General features: G+C 43.0%; 1 protein-coding gene across 1 annotated transcript; it reads left to right on the top strand.

The window, feature by feature from the left end:
* The first annotated feature begins 22,020 nt into the window (after nt 1-22,020).
* On the top strand, nt 22,021-25,563 carry LOC127461666 (uncharacterized). The gene is made up of 2 exons (XM_051769681.1): nt 22,021-23,267; nt 24,033-25,563. The coding sequence occupies exon 2, from the start codon at nt 24,161-24,163 to the stop codon at nt 25,235-25,237; it is 1,077 nt and encodes a 358-aa protein (XP_051625641.1). The 5' UTR covers nt 22,021-23,267; nt 24,033-24,160; the 3' UTR covers nt 25,238-25,563.
* Nucleotides 25,564-26,230: the final 667 nt, after the last annotated feature.

The following is a 26,230-nucleotide window of genomic DNA, read 5'->3' as shown; positions in this document are numbered from 1 at the left end:
CTGATTCTCTTTTTTAAACCAGAATGTGAACATAAAGAGAGTGATTTTTTTTTTTTTATTGCTGAGCAGTGCTTACACAGAGCAAAGGCCTTTTCTGCTCCTTGTACCACTCTGCTGGCAAGGGAAGCTGGAAGGAAATACAGCTGGGACAGCTGATCCTAGCTGACCCAAGGAATATTCCATACCATATGACATCATGTTAAGCATATGAAGTGGGGGGAAGAAGAAGGAATGGAGGGATGTTTGGAGTGATGGTGTTTGCCTTCCTAAGTCACTGTTTCATGGAATGGGGCCCAGTTCTCTTGGAGGTGGCTGAACACCTGCCTGCCCATGGGGAAAGGGTGAATTAATTCCTTGTTTTGCTTGTGTGGGGGGCTATTGCTTTCCCTATTAAACTGTCTTTGTCTCAACTCATGAGTTTTTCAGCTTTTGCCCTCCCAGTTTTCTGTCCCTGATCCCATTGGTAGGGGAGTGAGTGAGCAGCTGCATGTGGCTTGGTTGCTGGTTAGGGTTAAACCAGGAAAGTTTGGCGTCCCCCCTCCAGCTGCAGTCTGAATTAACGTAGAACCCTTGCCCCATTGCCAGTTACTTAGTCTGAACTAATGCACTCCTAATCCACTGCTGCCCCAGCATGACCATTATGCTCTATCCATTGGCATCAGATATATTCCTCATCCTTTGCTCTCTGTACTGTCCACACTAACTCTACTCTGGTCTTACCTGCTTTTTATTCCTTCACTACTTCAGTTCAGCACATCTGAGTTAACCCATTGATGTGGTCTTTTCCAGCCCTGTCAAAACAGCTTCTTGTCTAGTGAACACATTTGATTCTGGTGTCATTCCTGACCTTTGATCTGAAATCACTGCTCCAAAATTCCCTCTATGTTATTTTGTTGTTCTGACTTGGCCCATCCACTTTAAGGTATGCCTGTATCCTGCTCCAATTATGCTTGCTATACCACTGACAGCTGTTATTTCATCAAGCATTACGGCCTTCTGACTGACACCCTCAGCCTTCAAAGTCATCTCAAACATCTGCCCTTGTGCTGTATATTCCTACTAGCTTTTCCCCCACAAGACACATGAATTTTTGTTGTCCACTGTGGTAGTTTAGTCTAGGCCTTCCTTGGTGACTAGTTTGTAACCAAGGAAGGGCCCATATTTCCCAGTATTCCCTATGATTTTTACGTAATCCAGGGGTATAAGAAGAAAGGAGGAGAGGCCTTCTCTCTCTTTCCTTCCGGTGGCTCCAGAGGTGCGGGTTCCCTGCTGTCGGGTCTGCCGTGTTGGGGAGTGAGGCCTGGTAAGGCCTTGCCGGCCTTGGGAGGTTGAGGTTGCCAGCGGTCATTCCAGCACAATTTCTGTTTTGTCCCAAGGAGAGTAGTAAGATATTCCTTTGCTAATTCTTTAGTTGCTAGATCTTGTGTTATTGTTCATGTATATTTTATTTTGGTTTTGTTCCTTTCCCCTTCCCTGTTCCCTTTCCCTTTTCCTCTTGGAAACTGTATATAGTATTTCATCTGTAATATACGTAAATACATTTATTTTCACGTAAGTTTAGCTAGTTCAGATCTTTCATGTTTTTTTTTTTTTCTTAGTTCTTTGCCAGAGTTCTTTTTCGTTGGGTTTGGGGACTTGGAGGGGAGTCAAGTAAAACTTTGACAGGGCTGCAAGCATCATCTTGACAGACAGAAGTACCAACTGCTAGAGCTGCTACTGTAGAAGCAAGACTTGGAGGGAGGCGGGATGGGGAGGAAATTCACCAGACTTTCAGAACTGTGTCAGAAGCACTGCTGGAGGCATTTCTGAAGATGCTTTGGTGTATCACTAGGAAATTCATTGTCAGGGGAGAATAATGAGGCCACAAGATTGACCTTTGTCCCCTTCCTTAGTTCGATTTACTTCTGCATCACAGCTAATCCACTCTGGCTTCATATTTTGCCCACTACCCCAGTCTTTATGAATGTTACCCTATTCTGGTACATCCACTTCCCTTCATTACTTAGCTTTGTACATATATATTTTCTTAGAAGCTTGGGTATGCTGTGCCCTATCAAACCTTACTCACAGCATGGTATATCTGTTTAGAGGCCATAACTTCCATGTTAAACCATTGATTTATCACTCTAGAGGCTAGTCCTTAGGTCATAACAGACTGCTCCATTCTGATTTGTACTAGTCACTGTCTTTCTGGTCTTCTCCACCTTATTAGCCTGGCACTCAGTCTGTTCCATCTGTGGCAATTCCTTGACATAGCCAGTCCTTCTACATTCACCAATTGTCTGGTCTTTTAGTATTGCACTGCCCTGCACAGGTTCAGCTGTTCAGGGCAGTTCAACTTGCCTTTTCCTCCCCCTGGTGCCAATGAAAATGCAAAACCCTCTCTTCTCTCAGTTTCCCTTGTGAGAAAACTGATTTATGCCTGGAAATTCTTATAACCTTACATATGCAAAAAGCAGTTAATGCCCCAACTGTAAGATTTATTTTTTCCATGAAGAGGAGTTTACATAGGAGTCTTCATTCTCCTGTAAAAGGTTCTGAGTCTTCGCAAGCCTTTGTCTTACAGGGCCAACACTCCCTTTAACACAGGTATTAAAAGTCAAAGATTTCGGAAGGTGGCATAACATTTAAGGAGAGAAACAAGCGGAAAATAATTGATTTCCCCTGAGAGCATAGATGATAGCTTATACTTTTGCCTTGCTCTAGTTCATTCAGTTTAACGAAATAATGAAACTGACCTACAGTGGCCCTTTGATTTGGTGTGTTGAATCCTAATGCAATTCCTGACCTTGACAAATCTTACTAGGACATTACATTTAAACTTGATTCAAAAAATCAATCAGTTGCCTGAATTCATTCAAAACAAAAGAAAAAAGGAAAACAAAATTAAAATATTACTATTATAGATTTGTCCACTCCTAGTAACACAGTACCTTGTCATGATACGTGGAACTTACTGTGATGATCTGAGTTAGCCCACGGTACACTATTGCCTAACCTATTTGTCTGTGGTCAACACTACTCTCTGGGGAAGATGATTATGTTTAGATAGAGGATTAATTGATTAATTGATTAGATAGTTAATTAAAAGGTTATGAAACAGATTTCTGATATCTGTTATTATCTGGGACTTCTTTGCTCTGAAATTTTACCCTTGCCTTTTCGGAATAGATTCTTTGCCCTAGAACAGATGAACTTGGATCCACTCATGAGGAATAATCTGTCTAGTCATGTTTGAAAGTACTCCAAGGTAATCATGGGTGACCTAGGACAAAGGTTTTCTGAGAAAAAACTCTTAGTAAGGATATTGTAGCCCTATTTCAGTCTAATTAGAAGGCAGAGTGAATATCATAGCACTTTTATCATAGTAATTGATATTGATGCCAAATTTATGCCCCAAAGAAGGCGTAGAGGAACTGCTCAGAGACAGAGTTTTCAGTCTATAAGCAGGAGGTATTTATTTTCATGGCCGGGAAGCAACCCTGGACAAAACTGCTTCAGTGAGAAACTTACAATTTTGAGCTTTTATACACTTTTTGCCAAGCAATCGCATCACATATTATGAATATTCATTACATTGCAACATCTACTTTTAATACTCATAACAGGCAGAGTTGAGGTGGAGTTAGGGGCGTGGTCTTCAATTTGGGGAGAACTTCGGTGGTAGTTCCTGTCTTCCTTCATCATGAACCCAGTGTCCTTTCATCATCCTCCTCATAAACTTTTGAACCTTCCCTAATTTGGGTAGTTTCCTTGTGCATTTGGCAGGGATTTCCAATGTCTGGCAGAAGTTCCTGGTTTCTTGGCTTGTCTCTTTTCTTATCTGCCTTTGTTTTCTTCCATATGTCCTTTTTTGTGTGTGCTAGCATTTCTAGTTCTCCCCGTTCATGCCCATGTTCCCTCATGTTAGAGTGTCCTGTATTCCAGTGAATTTATTGCCTCCGCTATTTCTTAATACTAAGTTCTATGTGCTTTGCTGAAAGCTTGCAATTTGTGCTTAACTCTCTCTAACTCTTACATTGCTTTACTAAAGTCACTTTTCAGGTGTCACCTGGCTTCAATATCAGTGCAGAGAAAGCAATGGACTATCTTGATTACATAGACATGACATTTTACTTCATTAGAGTAAAGACAATAAGATCTTGTCATGGTTTGAGATAGCCCCAAAATCCAATTCCCTAGCTCCATTCCCCCTCCCACATCTCAACCTAATGTGAGATGGGTTTTTCCAGACAAAACACACCAGACTCAAAGTGGGGGAAAGGGAATATATTACAATGACTGTACAAATAAATACCACATCACATTATACACATGATCACAACTATCTCTACCATGACATATGTATTTACAATGATCAGATCTCTTCTCCCCTCCAAATAAAAGTCCAGGAGGGAAAGAAGGACAGATCCCTTCCAGTCCTTAAGCAGCAGCGTCTTCTGAGGCAGCAGTCTGTCTGTCTTCTCCACATGCAGCAGCTGATAGCTGGCTTTCTGCCAGCATCCACGAGGGAGGTATCCAACCTCTCTCGGCCCCATCGCCTCCAACCGAGGGGTCTTCCGTGGGCTTCGTAACCCCAGACAAGGTCGTATCACCACATCATATCACGAAGACACAGGGGGGTCTTCGTGACGGTCTGGTATCTCCAGGAGACTCAGCTCCTTGCAGGGCCTCTGTGCCCTGTCTCTCAGGCTGCCACCGTGGCAGCAGTGCAAGGGGGGGGAGCCAAGGTCAACTCCCTCCGCATTCCATCTGGCTGTCCCGGTCCAGCTCCAGGACGCTCTGAGCTTCTTAGCTCCTCTCACTCCGGTGCTGCATGTCTAAAACTCTTCTCCTTAATAGGAGTCCATCTCCCTCTTTTCTCAGAGGGATCTCAAAGGAGTTTTGGGGGGCTGGTACAGTCTTACCCCCAGAACTCTGTCTCTCAGGCTGCTGGCTCTCTCTTCTCCTCGTCTCTCTTTCCAGGAGTCTCCTTTCTCTGGTGCTGCATGTTGCTTCTGCTGCTCCCCCGGTTCAGGTTCTTATCTCTGGCTCTCTGCCACTGTTTCTCTGGTCAGTGCCTGCTGCTGCTCTGCGCCCATGGAGAAAACATCTCCTGGCATAACCACAGGCACCTAGCCCAGCTTTATGCTGTTCCAGGTCCCTGCAGCCCCTCAGCCAGGGGCTGGGAGGCCCCAGAGGGCCCAAGGGGCTCAGAGCCCCTTCCTCGTGGCTCTACAACATGGCCACCTCTCCTCAACAACCAAAACTACAACTCATCTCTTCCGGTGAGCTTGTGATATGTTTACATTTTTGCAGGAGCGCCTATTGGACAGAACTCCAAAACTTCCAGGGGTTTCCACCCCTTGGGGTCTACCACTTTCCTTAGCCTCTGGGGAAAACAAGATCCAAACCACTACAGATCTGGATATCTTGTGCCTATTTTTTGCCCTAGAATCAAAATTATTTACTTGTTTGAGTACTGATGGGAGGAAGAACTGGGAGATTATCTTAAATCTATGTCCTGGTGTTATCCATAATTTTTTTGTTTTCTGCTCTGGCCTGGTCCTATTTATTACTGTTTGTGCTCAATTTTAATCCATCAGGTTTTGTTCCAAATTTGAAGACCTGAGCCTAATCCAGTACCCTTACGTGTTGGTCAACCACCCTATTGTTTTCTTGCCCATATCCAGAACTCTTAGTTCAGTAGTTTAGCTTGTTCTGTCCATTTTATACCCATTATCTCAATCTCATTCAAAGCTGTTGTTTCACTGACATCTGTCAGCCCCCACAAAACAAAATACAGTCTCCTCTGGGCTGACTTATTCATGTTCAGTTTCTATCCACACTTAAGGAAAACAAGTAGATTTAGTGTGGATGGAGAAAAAGAGTAAGTGTGTTGTGATAGCCGTAAATTATCCATACTATCTGAACCTAAGATTTAACAAGAACATCCTAACATATAAACATGGATGTCTGGCTCTCATTCACTCAAGTGAAATCATCGCTTTTCATCTTACAGGGACCAGAAACTTTGCCATGCATTGAGGTATGGTAGGTTACATCACTAAGATCACAACTCATTCATGCCAAAGAAGTAGCAATACACCTCAGAGATATCACTAACGTGTTTCAAGAGACCTATTCCACCTAGTTCATATCACAGAAGCACTTAAGCACAAAGACACTAAGGGATCAACAGCAATCTACTCCAGCTTCCAGCCTAAGCCATAATATCCTGACACATATTCAAGTTTGTGAAAACCTAGATACAAATTTTTCATTTGCAGAATCAGTGTGGACAAGTACATGGAGCTAAAAAGATCCTAGACATTTGTTTTAGGTGGTGTGGCCTACTAAGGAATATAAGTAAATGACTAGTTTCATTTTTCCTCTTCAATTCTTTTTTAAACTCTGAAAGGCATTCAGGTCAAACCTTTCTCCTAGGTTAGGAGCAATGAAGACTTTCTGCACTAACTAGGATGGGTTCTAACCCATCCATGTTAACGTTCTCTCCTGGGCTCTTTCTCCCACATTATCTTGATGTAAATCACTGGTATATCTCAACTCACTGTCTGGCCTGACATGGTTATGTCAGTTCTTTGTTCCTTCCTGACCTCTGAAGCAAAACTACTCTCTCTCATCTGTATACATCCTCTTTACTAGCTCCTTATAGCTCTTCCTGTATAAGAGGCGGAAAAGACTACAAGAGTGAGTTACAATATCCAGAACCCATTCCATCTCTGATAATGGAACGCTTTGGCCATGTTAACACATCAATCTGTGTGTCAGATTGTCCAGGAGGCTAAACCATTTGCTAGCATTTAATGACTGATTTCTTATTCCCAATGGGATTAGATTTTGGAAGCTAGTGAGGCTAAATCTCACAAGAAATCTTTCTACTGTCTTAAAAGTTAAATTACAACTCAGCATAGAGTCCCTATTATACCGTTCCTTGCAGTCAGGTGTTTGACTGAAAGGAAATAATAGAAAATTACATTATGGCCTTTGCTGACTCTTAGAGGGTCAAACTGATTTGCAAAGAATAGGAGAAAGTTTCACAGATGTGTAGAGCATTTTGCAGCGCCTAAGTCATATCCACCAATGGCTATAAACTGTTTAATCTGTATCCCACAGATATCACCAATTCACTTCTATACACTGTACTTCTCTACATCATATTGAGAGTTGGACACAATGGCTGCAACTAAGTAAATTTAGAAGTGTTAGCCACTGGAACATGGTCATCCATGATGCTACAAGTATCAGACAGAGTGCTAGTGCCAGGACCAGGAGTGCACTAATAGTCCTTAATTGCTCTGACAAACTGAGCTTCAGGTTTCCACCCCCACACTCTGATCAGATTCTCTCTTTGCCTGCCAAGTTCTCTTTCCAAGTTGCTTTCTGGATTTCCTGAGCTGACCTTTGACATGGTTTCTAGTCTGTCTTTTCCCAAGGCACACTGATTGTTGGCTATTTTTGACACCACTCTGCTCTGCTCACCTCTGTCTACGTCCACAGGACTGTATCCTGTCACTGGCCTTGTGTTGAGGCCACACTCAGCTCATGTGTGTCTTCCTTTAGGGAGCAGCACCACACGTGTCACTGTCTGACATGTAGAATAGCTACTATCACCCCGACAACTACAGTCTTGCTGATATAGCTGAAATAAGGTTGATTGCCTTTGTTGTAAGGTAGAACTACTGACATCTGTTTAACCCGCTGTCCACAAGGACCTTCAGATGCTTTTCTAAGGGCAATTTTCTAGTCAATCAGAGCCTAGCCTGTCCTGTTGCATGGCATTACTCTGGCCCAGGTACAGGACTCTGTATTTGTTGACATTTATTCTATTTATACAGATGCAGTACATTTTGCCATGACTCACCTCCATTAACCCTCTCTCCTGGCTGTGTTTAACCCCAGCATAAGGCATTAATTTGTATGGTGCTCTGATTTTTAAAGATCAGCCATATTTTCTTACCTTCCTAAGATGAGGACTGCTAGAGGTAAAGCATTTGGTAGTCGTTATTCATAGTTGACAGCTCAGCTCTTCTCTGTCCACTGTGTTCAATCCTGTCTGTGAGGGTGGTGGGAAACTTGTGTCCAGTTTCCAGAGGCATTGGGCAAGAAAGCTGTATGGAGAGAGAAGGTATGGATAAGAGAGGTCTTCCAGTCTTCAGGATGCTCCAAGGAAGTGGGACTGTAGAACCTGTGGAAGTCTTTGTTCTTCATTGAAAAGTGGGAGTGGGACACTTGCAGTGTCATGCCTCCCAAGGTGTTAAGTTTCACTTGTAAAACCTGTTTGGCAGTGCCAGAGAGTATGGCTGAGAAATCAGACAGCAACAGAGGATTAAGCCTGGCAGAGGGGAAATTCTGCAGAAAGAATATTAAATTACTCCCCTCACTAATTCAACACTATTATTTCATTAAACAGTTATCATCTATGCTTTCTAAAGTGATTCAGAAGGGCTGGTTCATACTGGTGTGAGATCCTGGATCCAAATCTCACTGAATTATTGATACAGGTCAGAACCAACTCACTGTGTGTGTGTGTGCATGTGGGGAAGGGCTGGGCCCAGACCTGCAGGAACGTGGTAAGGCCTGCACATAAGGCCTGTGCTGAGGGCACAGGGCAGAGCTGGAAGGCAAGGCCTGCACCCACGCAAAGCACACGGCAGAGCTGAAGGCCTGCAGCCCATGCAGAGCACATGGCATCACTGAAGGCCTGTAGCTGGGCTGTCGGTAAAGGCAGACCTGCCTGGTAGCCCACCCACACCACACCCCTGTGGCCTGTGACTGGCTACAGCACAACTCACTCTGGCCTGGTCTCTCTCTCTCTCTCTCTCTCTCTCTCTTTTTCTCCCTGTCCAGTTGACACCATGTGAACCATCAAATCCTGGCGGTAACTATTTTTTCCTTTCCTCCCTCTCCTTTTTCTTTCTTTACCCATTTTAATCTGTTTTCTTCTCTTTTCCTTCTCTTGTGGGTAACTTAAAACAAATGAGATGTGTTTTACTAAAGCTGGTGTACTGATTGTTTTCAGTGGGTGTTTCCTGTGGAATGGGTCTTTGTGCTGAATGTTTAAGTGAAATGCTTCTTTCATGTAAAAACCTTTTGCCAAAATACCTTATTTTTCTCACTAAATTAAAAGAATTTCTTTTAGAGAAGAGTGTGTGACTCTTTCTCTGGATGCTAATTAGAGGTTATAATGAACCAAAAGGCTTTTAAAAAGTCTTAAATAAAAATGTAACCACTTTGGGCATCATGTAGCTTAATCCAGAGTGTAACAACTGTGACTGACTCTTTCTGAGTCTTATAACTCAGTCTGTGTCCTGTTCCATTAATCTTAAATTATTTGATTACTTTGGCCAGCATATGCTAACTCAGTTCACCAGAATGCTTCAGCTGAACTTTCACACTAATCTTTATCACAAAACTCTCAATATCACAGAGATTCCTCTTGTCTGGCCCTTTTTCAGTAACCTTTTACTGCCCGGTCCTTGGACAAACCAAGTTTGAGTATGATGTTATCTTCTTGCTCTATTTTCAGATCTTGGAAACCACTCTCAAGGAATACAATTGTGATAAAACAGATAACAACATTAGAGGACCAAACAAAATGTATGGAGTATAGAACAACACATTCATGACAGGTATTATGACAGATATATAATCCAGACAAATGAGAGACAATCTTCATCCTCTGTCACAGCTAGGAATTAATCCTCAAGTGAACAGACTGAGATCTGGAAGATGCTTGAAAATTCGAGATACATGTTAACCCTCTGACTTCCCCTTGCTCCTCTACGTTTATGTCCAGTCTTGGTCCACTATCTTAACTTAGATCACAGTGCTTCAGGTATACTCACACATTGATTTCACTCAGCCCTCACAGAATACTTTCTAGAGTGCTTTGGGTGGAGACACTCAAAGATCCCAGCCGACTTGTAGCTGTTGGTGACAGTCTCCAGGTACATAAGAATAATATGTATCATGCTTCAGATCTTGTCGGGTCTTCTCTTGATCTGAACTTATTTTTAGTTATTTTTAGTTTTATGTGTCAAATTATTTAAGAAACTGACTGAGCCTTTAACTTGGTTTTGGATCAGAGCTGTCCCAGCTGCAACAGCAGAAATACTTCATGATCTTGTGTTTATGACTAGCCAAATGTTTTATGTGTTTTTTTTAGAACAAATTGTCTAGCTACTAATGAACACATTTTTCATTATAATTTTATTTATTTAGGTTTTGCTTTGTACATTTGCATGTTTTCAGTCTAAAAGAAATAAAACCATGACTGGAGAAGGTTTATTAGACTGAAGCAATTGCATAACTAAGTTAGCCAAATAGAAACAAGTGCTGGCAAAAAGGCTATTTGAAACATAAAATAACTCCGAGTATAGACACAAAAATAACAAAAGAGGAAGAAACCCTCCCACTGGTGACACTGTGCTTCTTCTTGGCTATGGAATAAAGGATGTAATAATTCAATATTCCTTTAATTTGCTGTTATTTGATTCAGGAGCAAATGCCACATAGGAAGCTAAGAGTATCCTGGGATGAATTAGGCAAAGTGTGCAAGTTTGGAGTTGGCCTCCTGCTAAATCTCCGAAACTCGACAACAGGGTCTCCTTCCCAGAGAGGGAAGGAAAAAAAAACCGAAAGACCAGGCAGCCAAAGTTCTAGCCAAAATATATATATATATATTATGTATAAAACAGAGATATACAATGAGAATTATATATATGAATCTATGACCCCAAATAGCTTCCCGAAGTCGAAGGGAGGAGGGGGGGGAAGGGAGAAGGGAAAAGGATAAAATAGGGTGAAAAGGGACAAATAATAAAACAGATCTACACAATCTAAAAACCCAGCAAAGCTGAAGGATTGGCAAGAGCTCACCACTTCCCTTGAAAGAAAGCAGTACGTCTGGACACGGCCCAGCACTCCCCCCTCACGCATGGCCGATAACAGCAGTTACTGTAGGCCTCAGCTCCAGATAAGCCAGGCCCAGACAGGGACCACCGTTCTCCAACCTCGCCGGAAGAGAAGAGAGCGAACTCTCTTATCAATACCTTATTTATACCCTAGGTTACGTAAAGGAATAGCATGGAATACTTCCTTGGTCACCTTCCCAGTTCCTTCCTGGTTACAAGCTGGTTTCCAGGAAGGCCTAGACTGAAACCATCACACAAAGTAATACCAAGAGGTCAAGGGCAGGGATCCTTCCCCTCTACTCAACACCGTTGAGCACACCTGGAGTACTGTATCCAGTGCTGTGGCCCTTAGTGCAAGAGAGACATGCACTCTTGCTCTTCATGGAAAAAGAGAGTCAGCATGGGGGAAGGGGCTGAGATCACATTCAGACTCTTCCCCCTGCCAGAGAGATGGATATACCAGGCTTGTCACACCAGTAGGAAATTTATTTTATTTCAAATGTTGCAATGCATAATTGTGGCGGGTTGACCTTGGTTGGATGCTAGGTGCCTACCCAGCCACTCTATCACTCCCCTTCCCAACAGGATAGGGGAGACAGTAAGGGGGAAAACAATCTGTAGCTTGGGATAAGGCAGTTTATTTAAAGAGAAGAGGAAGCTTGTGTGTGCAAAAGCGAAGTGAAAGATAACTCAGTTTATTCTCTACTTCCCATGAGCAGAGATGTCCAGCCACTTCTAAAAAGCAGGGCTTCAGCACGTGTAACAGTTCCTCAGCAGGCAGCCACTGCAGACAATGAATGCCTGCCTTCCTGCTCTGTGCCTCAGCTTTTATATCTGAGCTGGTATCACATGGTCTGGATTATCCCTTTGGTCAGTTTGGGTCAGCTGGCCTACTTAGGTCCCCTCCCAGGATCTTGCCCTCAACTAAGGAAGGAATGTTACAGGGCTGGTGCTGTGCTCAGCAGTGGCCAAAACATTGGTGTGTTCTCAACACCTTCCTAGCTCCCAATTCAAAGCACAGCGTTGTGAGGGCTGCTGTGGGGAAATGAACTCCAGCTCAGCCAGACCCAATACAGTAACGAATGTGGTCTGCATTAAATACCACCACTGATTGAGACTACGTATTTAGGGATGAAGAACATGAGATCCATCAACAGAAAGTGAGATGCCTCCTAACTCCTGCTCGGGAGGGAGAGATGCTCAAGCTCCTGCTGAGTGCCCAGCATCTCTCTCTGGGAGATATATCTGAGAAGACAGTACGGAGACTTTCTTATTGCTTGGAAAACTTCTCTTCCACCACAGTTTCAGATAATAGCTCACTTGATCACTTGACAGTAATTGTACTACCCAAGAGGCAAGAAATACTCAACAGTGAATCTGGTTGAACTGATTTAGAGCTCTGAAAAGTGAGGGTAAAATGTTTCTGGGAGTTGTGACTACTTAACCAAATCAATGGTAGTTTGATTCAGGCTCTAAAGGGGGCGAAGGCCTAAGAACTCCTCTTGCTCCAGTCTGTTCTCTGAAAACCCATGAAGGGGCAGAGTGACCCAGTGAGCATGGATCATGTGAGCTGGGATCATGCAATTAACACATAAATAGCAGATGGCTTTTTCAATAATCATTTATCAAGGAACAAAGGTACAAAGAGTGTAGGTACAAGGAATCTCATGCACACCTTTCCCCTCACAGGTAACTGAACTACAAGGCAGCCACTTTATTCCATGTTTGTCAGCTGAGGCTTCTTTGAACTCCCCTGGCTGGGCAGTGTGGCTGCATGACCCTTGAGTGGGGACACCTCTCAAGATTGTTCCTTGAGGTAGAGAGAACTTTCAACAAAGGTAGATATTTGGTAAACAATCGATATTGTGCATTACCTTGTATTATGGTAACTACCAATTCTGTCTTGGTGACTTTGATTCTGTCTTGGTAGTTTTGAACCACTGTTATATTGTTTGCGCAATAGGTATTAGAGTGAACTTTGCCATCAAACTTTGTTAAGTAGCACTGTTACATTATGTTTCAGCAGAAGCACTTTTGCAGATCCTTTTGACAGCGGTTCTTTAGACAGTCTAAATTACCCATTTGTGACAGGAGTACAGCAAGAATAACAGATAAACTTACTCATATAGCCTATTCAGTGGCCCACAGAAAAAGGTTATGACTGCAGCTATGTGGCAGGATTGGTTTGCCCCAATTTTTTCTTGTTCATATAATTTCCAGTTATTTGTCTATTCTCATTTCTTTGGAATGGGATGAAAGCAATAGAAAGCTTTAATGAAGTCACTCAGCTGATTGTTAAAATCTTGCTGTATCTGAAAATACAGCTAATGCTGAAAAAGGAAAATTGAAAAACTTCAAATATGATTTAATTTTCTTTTGATAGTCCATATACATTTAGGATTTGTAAATTCACACATCTTTTTAATTAATCAGGAAAGGGCTTTAATTTTGTCAGAAACTAAGGAGTAAATGATTGATGCTTGCTAGCAATGTATAGCTCAAATTCTTAAATCAACAGGAGAGGTTTTCAGCTCTGTCAGTATAAGACAGCAGAAGACAAGTATAATTGCATACCTTAAACTGTGGGGACCACTTGTAAATTTGCAAATTGGCTTTATTCAGATGCCTAAACACTGTCATTTTGAGTATGTCCTTATCAATTTTAATATGTGTCCAGTTTGAGTAGAAGTCTGTGCTTGTAAACATGCAGATGAAAGAATTGTCAAAGAACAAAAAGTTGAAAAACAGTTGCTAAGAGAAAAAATTTCTGGGTTTAGTAGTCCCTAACACTAGCTAGAGAGACCCACTTAATGGGATAATAGTGCAGAAATTGTGTGCAGCCCTACAAATTGAAGGAAATTGTTATTTTGCCCATCACCCCCAATGCAATGGGGTTGTAGAGAGGAAAGACTTGCTTTCTTTGTTTCAGAAGCTTGTTTCTAGCTATCCTTGTGCGCAGAGCACATCCTTTTCACCTGGATGATGGGGCTGAGCTTAGCTCTGCATCCCAGTAGTACTCTGGGGAGAGCAGGTGCGTGGGCTTGTGGTACAGGAGACACTTGTTGAGATGACTCTCATCATGCCACCTAGCTTCAATGCCATTTTCTCTGTCTTCCATGATCCCTTTAAAACAGTCTCTTGTCAGTTTGTATACCTCAGACACACTTCCCCCATAGAAGCTTGATGTATAGTAGAAGACCCTTCTCCCTTAGGGATTGCAGCTTGTGACTCAGGGCGCGTCTCAGAGGCTTTGTTCTCATGATGTGTGGTGAACTGCCAAGAGCTGAGGGTTCACACCAGTGTATCAATGATCTCCACACCAATGTGTGCCAATAGCTGGACATCAATATCTATGGAGTAGAGATAGTCAACCTCATACTGGAATTGGCTGTGGATATACGTATTGATGATATCCATACGGCTTGTGAAGACGTCTTGCCACCTTGAGTGATTGTAGACAGGGATGACAAACAGGTGATTCTCAGGGGCCATCTGAGGGTGAGAGATCTTCTCAGGATTGTCTGTAAACAAGTAGAAATTCACCTGGTGCCCAGCAAGGAAGTACTTGTTGGCAGATCTTATGAACCCTTCTATGAACTGGACATATCTGAGAGATATGAAAAGGAAAAGAATGAAGACAGGTTCCTCCTGCTGAAGAATGACAGCTTTTCAAGTTCATTTTGTTTATCTTTTTCTATCCATTGTTCCCTTCTTATGTCAGTGCTCTTTGTTTAACATAGCTACTACCCTTCAACCCTTCCTTACACTCCTGCACATTATACCATTTTTTAGTTTCCACTATATTGTTCTTTCATACTGTCATGGATGTACAGAATACATGCCTTCTACCCCATGCCGCTCTATAAATACTTCTCCTCATCCTTCCTTTTTACATGCTCCCTGGCACTTTTCTGTAGTGTAATATTTTCACTTACTAGAGAGGATCACAGAATCAACAGAGGTTTGAGTTGGAAGGGACTCTAAAGACCATCTCATTTGACCCCTGCCAGGGTAAGTACATCTCTCACTATCCCAGATTGCTCCAAGCCCCGTCCAACCTGGCCTCAAATAGTTTCAGGGATGGGGCAGTCATAGGTTCCCTGGGCAACCTGTGCCGGGGCCTCATCATCCTCGCAGGGAAGAATTTCTTCCTAACATCTAATCTAAATCTACACTCTCAGTTTAAAGCCATTCCCCCTTGTCCTATCACTACCTACCTTTGTAAAAAATCCTTCTCCAACTTTCTTGTAGGCCCCCTTTACGTATGGAAAGGGGCTCTAAGGTCTTCCTGGAGTCTTGCCTTCTCCAGGCTGAACAACCCCAACTCTCTCAGCCTGTTTTTGCAGGAGAGGGTCAAAGTTATCAATTAAATAGTTTAGATTACCTTGAAATAACTGAAGTCTCTGTGTAAATCTAGGATGCTAGTGGAGATGGAGTATAGTTTTTTACTCAGAAACTCAAAGGGAACCAATCCCAGAACTTACAAGCTATAATATCATGATGAATAATTTTACTAGAGCTAATATTTTTAATTTAAACTCTTATAGAAACCCAAAACCCTCCTCAACTTTGCTGAATTTTTCTATTTTTTACCACAGGTTAGAGGGAAATCTTGTTGTTAGAAACATAGCAGGAGCTGGAATTTTTATCACAAGGGATCAAAATTCTAATTGTTTTTCCAAGGGTAGTTTTTGCCTTTTTCAAGGCAATGTCACAGCCAATTGCCCTGCTTTGGAAGGTGACACTCACATATCATATTTCTCCCACTGAGATTTTCTCTCACAGTCAAAAGCTGCTTATACTCAGTCTTTGGAACGTGTCTCACTTCTGCTCCATAAGCAGTATTGCAGCATAGCTGGCAGGTGATAAATTTAACTATTTGACAAGAAATAAATGACAAACCAGTACTTTCTAACAGCAAAAGTGACCACTCCAGTGACCAGGTTCTTCTGCATATATTGAACATTCAGGATGTCTCTACTGAATGTGCCTTCCCAGAAAACTGGAGCCAACCATGGTGTCAACATCAGTACATCCCGCCTCCTGCAAGGAGTTTGAGAATGAAGGTAGTGTTTAGATGGCCAAGGAAATTCATGAAGACAAACATAAGCTTCTTCAGCACAGATGCCTGCCTCTGAGTTAATCATCCCAGACTCCATTTGAAATCAGTAGGAGTCATCTTATCCTGGAGCAGACATCTAAAATAGGTGTTGGTCCTTGATTTTTACCCACAAGCTCTCAACCTGTTTATGTTTGTTACTCAGAGGCAGCTCTTCACAATCCATCCACTTCTTAGCATAGAGCACAACACACCCATCCATCATTCCCAGCCTATCTCTCCTAGAAACCTTGTAGCCCTCAGCTGCAGTGTTCCAGATGTGCAACTCTCCACCATGTTTCTGTGGTAGCAATTATTTAATAGTTTTGTGATTGCACCATGGTTCCTCACTCCTCCTGCTTGTTACCCATGCTGTATGCATTGCTGTGGAGACACTTCATCTGGGCTGTCCATCTCTTCATCTTTTGGAAAGAGCTCTCTCTAATTCCTTTGGCATGATGCACAGATATTTCCCCGCTCCTTCCTAGAGTGTTGTTTCCTGCTTTATCTCTGACACTCAGAAGAACATCCCCTTCCCACGCTGAATGTATTTTAAAGCTCTCCTAGTAAGTCCAGCCAAACTGCTCCCCAGAACAGATAAGAGAGCCTTCTCTCTGTGCTGAACGGTCATAGCTTTCTCAGCCTTACCTCATAGGAGACATGCTCCAGTCCCTTCATCATCCTTGTGGCCCTTTGTCAAACTCTCTCCAGTGTGTCCATATCTCTTCTACTATTTTCCTAGAGCCAATGGCTCTAGAATAGACAATTGCAGAAGATAATTTATCCCAGTGACCTAGAATGTCCCATCTACAGACACACATCATCTACAATTCTGATTGTTACCATTAAAGATAGTATCAGCCAAAACCTCTTCTTTTTCTAACTTCTGAGATGAATGGTGACAAGGGATGGGAAAAAGGAATTAAGGTATAATTAAACCAAAAGACTTTCAACATTCACTATAATTTGTATTTCCTTTCTGAAGGCAAACAAATTAAATATTCTGCATCTGTGTACTTTTTAATGGTTTCTGGAAGAGTATCTTTTCTAAGTAGGCATCTTTTCCTTTTAATTCAATCTTATTCTCGTCTGTCCTGACTTGTATGTGCCAGAAAGACAGTCATGTGTTTCTGAGAACAATGTAATATCATGTTAATGAATCCAGAGAAGTATGCTTACCATGTGTAGTGGTTTGGACTTTGTTTTCCCCCAGAGGCTAAGAAAAGTGGTAGACCCCAAGGGGTGGAAACCCCTGGAAGTTTTGGAGTTCTGTCCAGTGGGCACTCCTGCAAAAAATGTCAACATCCCACAATCTCACCGGAAGAGATGACTTGTAGTTTGGTTGTTGAGGAGAGGTGGCCATGTTGTAGAGCCACGAGGAAGGGGCTCTGAGCCCCTTGGGCCCTCTGGGGCCCCCCAGCCCCTGGTTGGGGGGGGACTGCAAAGAGCTGGAACAGTGCTAGGCTGGACTAAATGTCTGTAGTTAAGCCGGGGGATGTTTTCTCCATGGGCGCAGAGCAGCAGCAGGCACTGACCAGAGAAATGGTGGCAGAGAGCCAGGACAGATAACACCTGAACTGAAGGAGCAGCAGAAGCAACATGCAGCACCAGAGAAAGGACTCCTGGAAGGAGAGCCAGGAAAAAAGAGAGCCAGCAGCCTGAGAGACAGAGTTCTGGGGGTAAGACTGTACCAGCCCCCCAAAACTCCTTTGAGATCCCTCTGAGAAGAGAGGGAGATGGACTCCTATTAAGGAAAAGAGTTTTGGACATGCAGCACCGGAGAGAGAGAGAGGAGCTGAGAAGCTCAAAAGACGTCCCGGAGCTGGACCGGGACGGCCAGAGGAATGCAGAGGGGGTGACCTTGGCTCCCCCCCCCCTTGCACTGCTGCCACGGTGGCAGCCTGAGAGACAGGGCACAGAGGCCCTGCAAGGAGCTGAGTCTCCTGGAGATACCAGACTCTCACGAAGACCCCCCCTGTGTCTTCGTGATATGACGTGGTGAAACGACCTTTGTCTGGGGTTACGAAGTCCACGGAAGACGCCTCGGTTGGAGGCGATGGGGCCAAGAGAGAGGCTTGGATACCTCCCTTGTGAGTGCTGGCAGAAAGCCAGCCACAGCTGCTGCATGCATGAGATGAGGAGAAACCTGCTGCATTAGAAGATCCTGCTCTTTAAAGACTGGAAGGGATCTGTCCTTCTTTCCCTCCTGGACTTCTTATTTGGAGGAGAGAAGAGATCTGATCCATTGTAAATACGTATGTCATGGTAGAGATAGTTGTGATTGTGTTTATAATGTTGTTGCAAAGCAGTTTAAATTTAGTAGTAGAATGGCTAAGGCTTAAGTAAGAGGGTAGGCCTAGAAAGCAACACTTTACAGTAGTGAGTTAAACAGCAGCCTTGTTCGTGGGAATAGAATGTACTGAAGAAGTAGAAACAATAATCAAAAGATTTAGTCAAGCATGTACGTAACGATTTGTACCTTAGATGTGGTAAGGGTCTGTTAAACAGTTTCTAGGGGGGTAAGACAACTTAAGCAGATTTATGATTAGAGTAGATGATTGTTAATTGTTATAAACTACTGCACCTGGTTTGCTATAGAAACTGTAATTGTTTTAGCCGTGAGAATACATGTAAACTTGTTTGTGTATAAAAGCTGAACTGAGAACGAGGGTCGTTGGAACCCTGTCTTGGGGCGTTAGCCCGCAGGCTCCCGGGGCCCCGAATAAAGCACCCATAAACCGGCACTTTGTTGGTTTGTGTCTTTGTTTACGGGCAACAGTTTTGGCGACACCAGATGGAACTCCGGGGGTAGCTGGGCGGCTCACGAGCTGATCCACTCCATGTCGGCAACCAGGTGATTTCTGGGGAGACATCGACCCGTGCCCGACCCGCGCCCGCTGGACGACCCTCTAGGTAAGCCCGAAGGTGCTTTATTCTTTTAGGTTTGTTAGTTGGGAGCCTGCCTATAAGACGGGATAGTGAGTGTCCCGCTGGGTTGGGCTAAAGGTACCTTGGTTGGGAAGCCTAGGCGCTGGTCGTAAGACGCAGCGAAAGCTGCGCTGTACCAGCACTCGCCTCTCAGAGGGAGAATCGGCGAGTTGGTTTTGGTTTTGGTTTTGTTCTGGTTTTGGTTATGTTACTGGTTTATATTGTTGTGTTATCGTGCTGGTCGTTAAAAGTATTGTTTTGTGTTGTTGTGTTATTGTGAATTTGATGAATTTAGATTGTGGTGTGTGTGTGAGCCAGTAGCAAGCATGATGTCATTTAAAACCTTTAGAGCACTATCCTGCACAGAAAAAGATATCCCTAGCGATTCTCCGCTTGGTTGCTTGTTAAAACATTGGAAGGAAGGAAATTTTGGACAAGAGTTAAGCAGGAAACAGTTGATTGATTACTGTAATAATGTATGGCCTCAATATGAAACAGAAGTGGCCTAGAAATGGTTCACTGACTTTGGAAATTATAACCCCCTTGATGCGATATTTACGGGAGAATGAGAAGTGGGATGAAATACCGTATCTGGATTTGTTTTATTATTTAGAACAAAACACTGAATGGCAAAAGGAATGTGGTATCTAAGTGTTGAAAGAACTGGAACTGGAGGATGATAAATGTAAGAAATGTCAAGAGCGGAGTATAAAGATATTGAAAGGATTGGATGATAAACATGAGCGGAAAATACGGTTTTCAGAACCAGAGGAGGATGTGTCTTTGTTAGTTTCCCCCGGAGTAACTCCAAGTGCGCCCCCGAGAAATAGTCTCCCTTCACGTGCAAGGGCACAATCACACACCATGCCCCCGTTAGAATCACCCTCGGATGAGGAAGAAACAGGGGGGCGGGAATGTGACAGAACTCCTCTAGCAGAACGGACTCGGAGAGGGCGAAGGGAGAGGGAAAGAAGACGGGGAGGGGGGAGGGAGACAGACGTTTCGCTCTCACCCCCTAGATTGATGGCTCCCTTGCGAGAAGCGGTCGGAGCAGGCAGGGGAAAAATCATGATAAAAGTTCCTTTTTCGCCTAATGATTTACTAATTTGGAAACAGTCAGCTGGGACATATAGAGAAAATCCTGAGCGGGTGGCTCGTGTTATAAAAATGGTTATAAAAACACAAGACCCGGACTGGAATGATTTACAGGTATTAATAGATACAATTTTAGATTCAACAGAAAAAGAAATGGTATTAAAGGTGATGGTGGAGAGAGCAAAGGAAAGGATTCGTACCCTGCCCCGGGCAGCGCGGGGGACGGTAAACGATTTTGTACCGCGGGAGGACCCCGACTGGGACGCTAATAACCCCGCAGATTATAAAAAGTTAAAAATTTACCAGGAATTATTGGTAGAGGGAATGCGATGTGGCATTCCAAAAACGTTGAACTGGTCTAAGTTATATTCAGTAATGCAAGATAAGACTGAGTCCCCTTCTGCCTTTTTAGAAAGGCTAAAGGAAACAGCTCGAAAGTATACAGATTTAGATGTTGAAGACGAGTCTGGAAAATTACAATTAGCATTGATCTTTATGGGACAATCACAAGAATATATTAGAAAGAAATTTCAAAAACTGGAAGGGAGAGAAACAAGAGATTTAGAGAAATTGTTAGAAGTGGCTTGGAAAGCATATAACAATCGGGAAAAGGAAAGTACTAAGAAACAACAAGCGAGCTTGTTGGCGCTTTTACAAGCTTCAGGAGAGAACAATGGGGTCGGTAGTAGGGGAAGAGGACGTGGCAGAAGGGGAAGGGGAGGAATGGGTAGAGGATTTAACAATCAGTCGGGATTTGGAAATCAATATGGGGGAGGACGTGGTAGAATAGGACCAAATCAGTGTGCTCTTTGTAAAGGACAAGGACATTGGAAAAACGAATGCCCATTAAATGCTGGAAATGGAATGAATCCTTGGAATCCTCAAAGCTTTGTGAATCCACAAAACCCTGTTGGTATGGGCACGCCACAGGGTGTCGCCCAAGCATTTATGTTAGGGAGTTGTGGAAGACAGAACTGGCTAGATTCAGACTAAAAGGTTGTTTTGGAAGTAGAGGGGGAGCCGACGGAATTTAGAATAGATACTGGAGCTAGTTTTTCGGCAATGAATAAATTGATGGGGCCATTAAGTGATTCAACCGTACAAGTAGTGGGAGTTTCAGGACAGATAGAGGAAAGAACATTTCTGCGACCTCTAGATATCAAATTTAAGGGAAGAGAATTAGATCATCAATTTCTGTACATGCCCAACAGTCCTGAATGTTTATTAGGAAGGGATTTGCTTTCAGCCTTGCAAGCTAAAATTATATTTGAAAAAGGGAGAGTCAAGATAGAAATTCCAGAAGAAAATTTAGCAAAAATTTTTGTTGTGAAAGAAGTGGAAAAGGAAGAGATACCTCAGGAGATAGAACAGGCTGTGGTGCCTTGGGTTTGGGAAACAGGGGTCCCTGGAAAATCTAAAGCTGCTACCCCAGTTAGAATAGAATTAAAAGAAGGAGCACAACCCGTTAGAGTGAAGCAATACCCAATTAGTTTAGAAGCTAGGAAAGGGATAGCTCCAATGATCACACAGTTTTTAATTTTAGGGATATTAAAAGAATGTGAGTCAGAATTTAATACCCCCATATTTCCGATAAAAAAAAAACCAAATGGTAAGTATAGGTTAGTGCAAGACTTGAGAGCAGTAAACCGTATCACAAAAGATATCCACCCAGTTGTAGCTAACCCTTACACCTTGTTAACATCTGTTTCTGAGAAATTTCAGTGGTTTACAGTTATTGATCTAAAATATGCCTTCTTCTGCATACCACTGGCACAAGAAAGTTGGAAAATCTTTGCCTTTGAATGGGAGAACCCAGAGACTGGACGAAAGCGACAGCTTACTTGGACTCGATTACCACAAGGATTCAAATGCTCACCCACGATATTTGGTAATCAGTTAGCAAAGGAACTAGAGGAATGGAAGACTACTCAGGTAAAAGAATCTCCTTTTTCATATATAATACTGCAATATGTAGATGACATTTTCTTAGGAGCTATAGAACAGGGACTTTGTCGTCAGTTAACTATTGAACTGTTAAACATGCTGGGCCAAGCAGGCTACCGAGTCTCAAAAGAAAAAGCACAATTAGTAAAACGGAAAGTTATCTATCTGGGATGTGAAATTTCCCAAGGAGTCCGGCGCCTGGGAACAAATAGAATTCAAGCAATATGTGCTATACCTGTGCCTAGAAATAATCAAGAACTGAGATCTTTTCTAGGAATGGTCGGATGGTGCAGGCTGTGGATTCCTAACTTCGGACTGACTGCTCGACCACTGTATGAAGCAGCAAAGGAGTCCAAGCTAACCTGGGGGACAGAGCAAGAAAAAGCATTCCAGGAACTGAAGAAAGCCCTCCAGGAAGCACCTGCCCTGGGACTACCGGACCCAACCAAGGAATTTCAGCTCTATGTTTGTGAGAGACAGCGAATGGCCTTAGGAGTCCTCACTCAGCGTCTAGGATCCTGGAAGAGACCGGTTGGGTACTTCTCCAAACGGCTAGACGCAGTAAGTGGGGGATGGCCGGGGTGTCTCAGAGCTGTGGCAGCGACAGTCATTTTAATACAGGAAGCGCGCAAATTGACTCTGGGAAAACACATGATAGTGTACGTGCCCCACATGGTCATAGCAGTTCTAGAGCAAAAAGGGGGGCATTGGCTCTCCTCCAGCCGCATGTTGCAATACCAGGCTTTGTTGAGAGAACAAGATGATGTTGAACTGAAAATTACTAACCATCTCAACCCAGCAGAATTCCTTAGGTCTACACAGGAAGAAGGCACCCTGGAGCATGACTGTGTAGAGACCATTGAACAAGTCTACGCGAGCAGAAGAGACTTGAAGGACGAACCACTGACAGATCCTGACTGGGAGCTGTACACCGACGGATCTAGTTTTGTGGAAAACGGCACCAGGGGACAACGATTAAACATCGGGAAGAAATTTTACAATTGCTAGAGGCAATACATAAGCCCTCAGCAGTGGCAATAATGCATGTCAGAGGACACCAGGCTGATCCAGGACGAGAGTTTCAGGGAAATCGATACGCTGACCAAGCAGCCAGGAGGGCTGCGAGAGAGGTATGGACTCAAATGGTTCTTTTACCAACCCGGAATAATCCAGCAATAGCATTCATGGAAGAGAAACCGCATTATTCACCTGAAGATGAGAAATTAGCTGTGATGATGGAAGCGAAGAAAAATATCAGGGGGTGGTATATCACTCCTACGAGACAGGTAATTTTACCAGTCAGAATAATGAAAGCAGTGCTTGAAATGGAACACAACAAGTGCCACTGGGGTGCAGAAGCACTAGTGAAATTCTTGAAAAACGAAATTTTCTCAAACCAGATGTTAACACTAGCTAAAAGGGTGAATGCAATGTGTCCTATGTGTATAAAGAATAATCCAGTAGTCAGGAAGCAAGTACAAATGGGAAAACTACAAGTAGGACAGTTACCAGGAGACTATTGGCAAGTAGATTTTTCTGAGTTGCCTAAGGCCCAAACTTTTAAATATCTGCTAGTGTATGTTTGTACCTTCTCAGGGTGGCCAGAAGCTTTTCCATGCAGGACCAATCAGGCAAAAGAAGTAGTGAAAACCCTTCTGAAGGAAATCATCCCAAGATTTGGAGTTCCCCTAGGGTTGTCCTCTGATCGAGGACCGCACTTTACAGCAGGGATAGTCCAAGATGTGTCAGCTGTATTAGGGATAACATGGAATCTCCATACACCATGGAGACCGCAGTCTAGTGGACAAGTAGAAAGAATGAATCAGACATTAAAAGGTCAATTGAAGAAGATCTGTCAGGAAGCCAAAATCCAGTGGCCCCAAGCAGTACCCCTCGCTCTGCTGAGAGTTAGGATTAAACCAAGGGAAAGAATAGGAGTAAGTCCATACGAAATATTGTATGGCAAGCCCTATCATGCGGCTACTTACCAAGGGGATCCTCATGTAGTGGGTGATCAGGCAGTATTTAACTATGTGTTATCTTTGAATAAGACCCTCACAGCCCTCAGAGGAGCGCTGCAGTGGAATCGGCCTCTGCCCCTGGAGAATCCGGTTCATGACATTTCTCCAGGAGACCAAGTCTATGTGAAAAACTGGTCAGTGGAACCATTAAAGGAAACATGGGACGGTCCTCGCCAGGTGATAATGACCACTTATACGGCGGTGAAAGTCGAGGGAATCGACAATTGGATCCATTACACCCGAGTCAAGAAGGTTCCAGTCTCATGGTCGGTAGAACCTCTCTCACCTACAAAGATGGTATTTCGAGCCAACAATTGAAGATTGTGGTATTCCTGGGGTTGATAAGTTTAGCAGAGACCACCGTGAGAATTGAGACCCCAGATCCTTATTTGTTTGCACCAGAACACACTGATGTAAACTTAACTTGTCTGTTTTCAGATGACCAGGGAGCTGAATTAAGAGATGTCCACGTCAAGTGGAGACGGAGGGATCAAGATCGAATCATAACAGAAGGAGTGACAGCAGTTTGGGATGCGACACAACAAAAGGGTTATACCGTCCTGCAGGTACCAGAGGTGTCTAAAACCGTAGAAGGGACATACATGTGTGTAGTTTGGATTCAAAGGAGTTTTGATTATGGGTATGTAGAAATACACATGATAAACACAACTCGGGAAATAATGACTAAGGTACAAGTTATACCCCCTAGGAAAACTCGACATGTGCGAGATCTGCAGATTCCGAATAGAGAAATAGAACAGGAAAATTTAATTGTGGGCCTAATTCGAGATTTTGGGAAAGTACAAAACGTTACTAAAATTACTGCATGTCTCCCTATGCCTCATGCAGCAGGAGACCCAATTCCATGGGGAATAATTCCAGTGCCGGAAATACCCAAAATGTTTAAGAATATTACAAGAAATTGCAAATTTGTAACCATCACATGGAGCGAAACGATAGATGTATGTTTATTAAGTGACAAAATGATGAAGAAGCAATGTGAACAGATGCCGGGATATTTCCGATGGGTAGTAATTGGGACATGGGTAACAAGTGAAACAATTAATGAATTAAAAGGATACTGTTTAGTTACAAATTCAACACACCCATGCTCTAAAGTTCCGGCTTCAGTAAAACGAGAAAAAACAAGAAGAGGTCTGTCAAAATATTACCAGTTCTACAACCATGGAAGAATGGCAAACAATTTGGGGACCCAGCCTGCTAGAGACATATAGTTATATTGGAAAGGTACAGTGGTGCATTCACTGGAAGGGGAAAAAGAATCAAACTTATTCTACAGGAAATAGAGGGAATCATAATTGGAGGACAGAAACGCATACAAAAGAGGATTGGAATTGTACCCGAATATATACATGTGACACTCCAGACGATGAAATAGGGTTAATACCAGTCAGGGCCCTCCTGCAGTTAGGATGTGAGTGTCGAGGATATAACCATACTATTAAAGGACATGTGAAAAACATTGATTGTCACACTACCACAGTTAGAAGTCCCGGAAACCTAGTATGGGTCATGGGACATGGTCAATGGACCACCCACATGCCACTAGACAGTCCGGTTGTACCTGTCACACTAGGGATACCTACTCTTTGTCCACTCTGGAGAAAAGAGAAGTTAGTAATGACATTAATGACCTGGAACTAACAGATTGGCATGAGCCATCAGCAGGAGTTAAATTCGGATGGGCACTAGAATCTTTGTTTGCCCCAATTTCAACATATCAAAATAGAGAAATGTTGTTCAAATTGATGAGCCAGACCGAAAGGTTAGCAGCAGTCACTAAGAAAGGATTCAAAGATCTAAATTTACAATTACAAGCCACCTCTAGAATGACCATACAAAACCGCATGGCATTAGACCTGATATTACTCAAAGAACATGGAGTTTGCGGTTACCTGCATGCAAAGGATGAGCATTGTTGTGTACACATCCCAAATGTCACCCAAGAAGTAGAGAAAGATATTAATCAATTAGAACAAATTGACGAGAATGTTCATAAACTGCAGAAAGAAGCGGAACACAATTGGATAGGATAATTATTCAGCTCCCTAGGTCTCCATGTGTCAGGATGGATATCTTCTGTTATCCAGTACGGAATATTGATTGTAATAATTGTTGTCATAGCCATAACTGTTTACAAGTGTCTTTTAGGAATGATTGTAAAAGAAGGTCAACATACGAGACGCATCATGAAAGCTATAACAAGA

Source organism: Manacus candei, unplaced genomic scaffold (assembly GCF_025592945.1).
Source record: "Manacus candei isolate 608988 ecotype Guabito, Panama unplaced genomic scaffold, ASM2559294v1 h1tg000112l, whole genome shotgun sequence".
Classification (NCBI taxonomy): Eukaryota; Metazoa; Chordata; class Aves; order Passeriformes; family Pipridae; genus Manacus; species Manacus candei.
Note: the sequence above shows the minus strand (reverse complement) of the source record. Positions and strands in the feature narration are given on the sequence as shown.

Coding starts and splice junctions, on each gene's coding strand:
- LOC127461666 (XM_051769681.1), top strand. CDS start 24,161: ATGGGACGGTCCTCGCCAGGTGATAATGACCACTTATACGGCGGTGAA.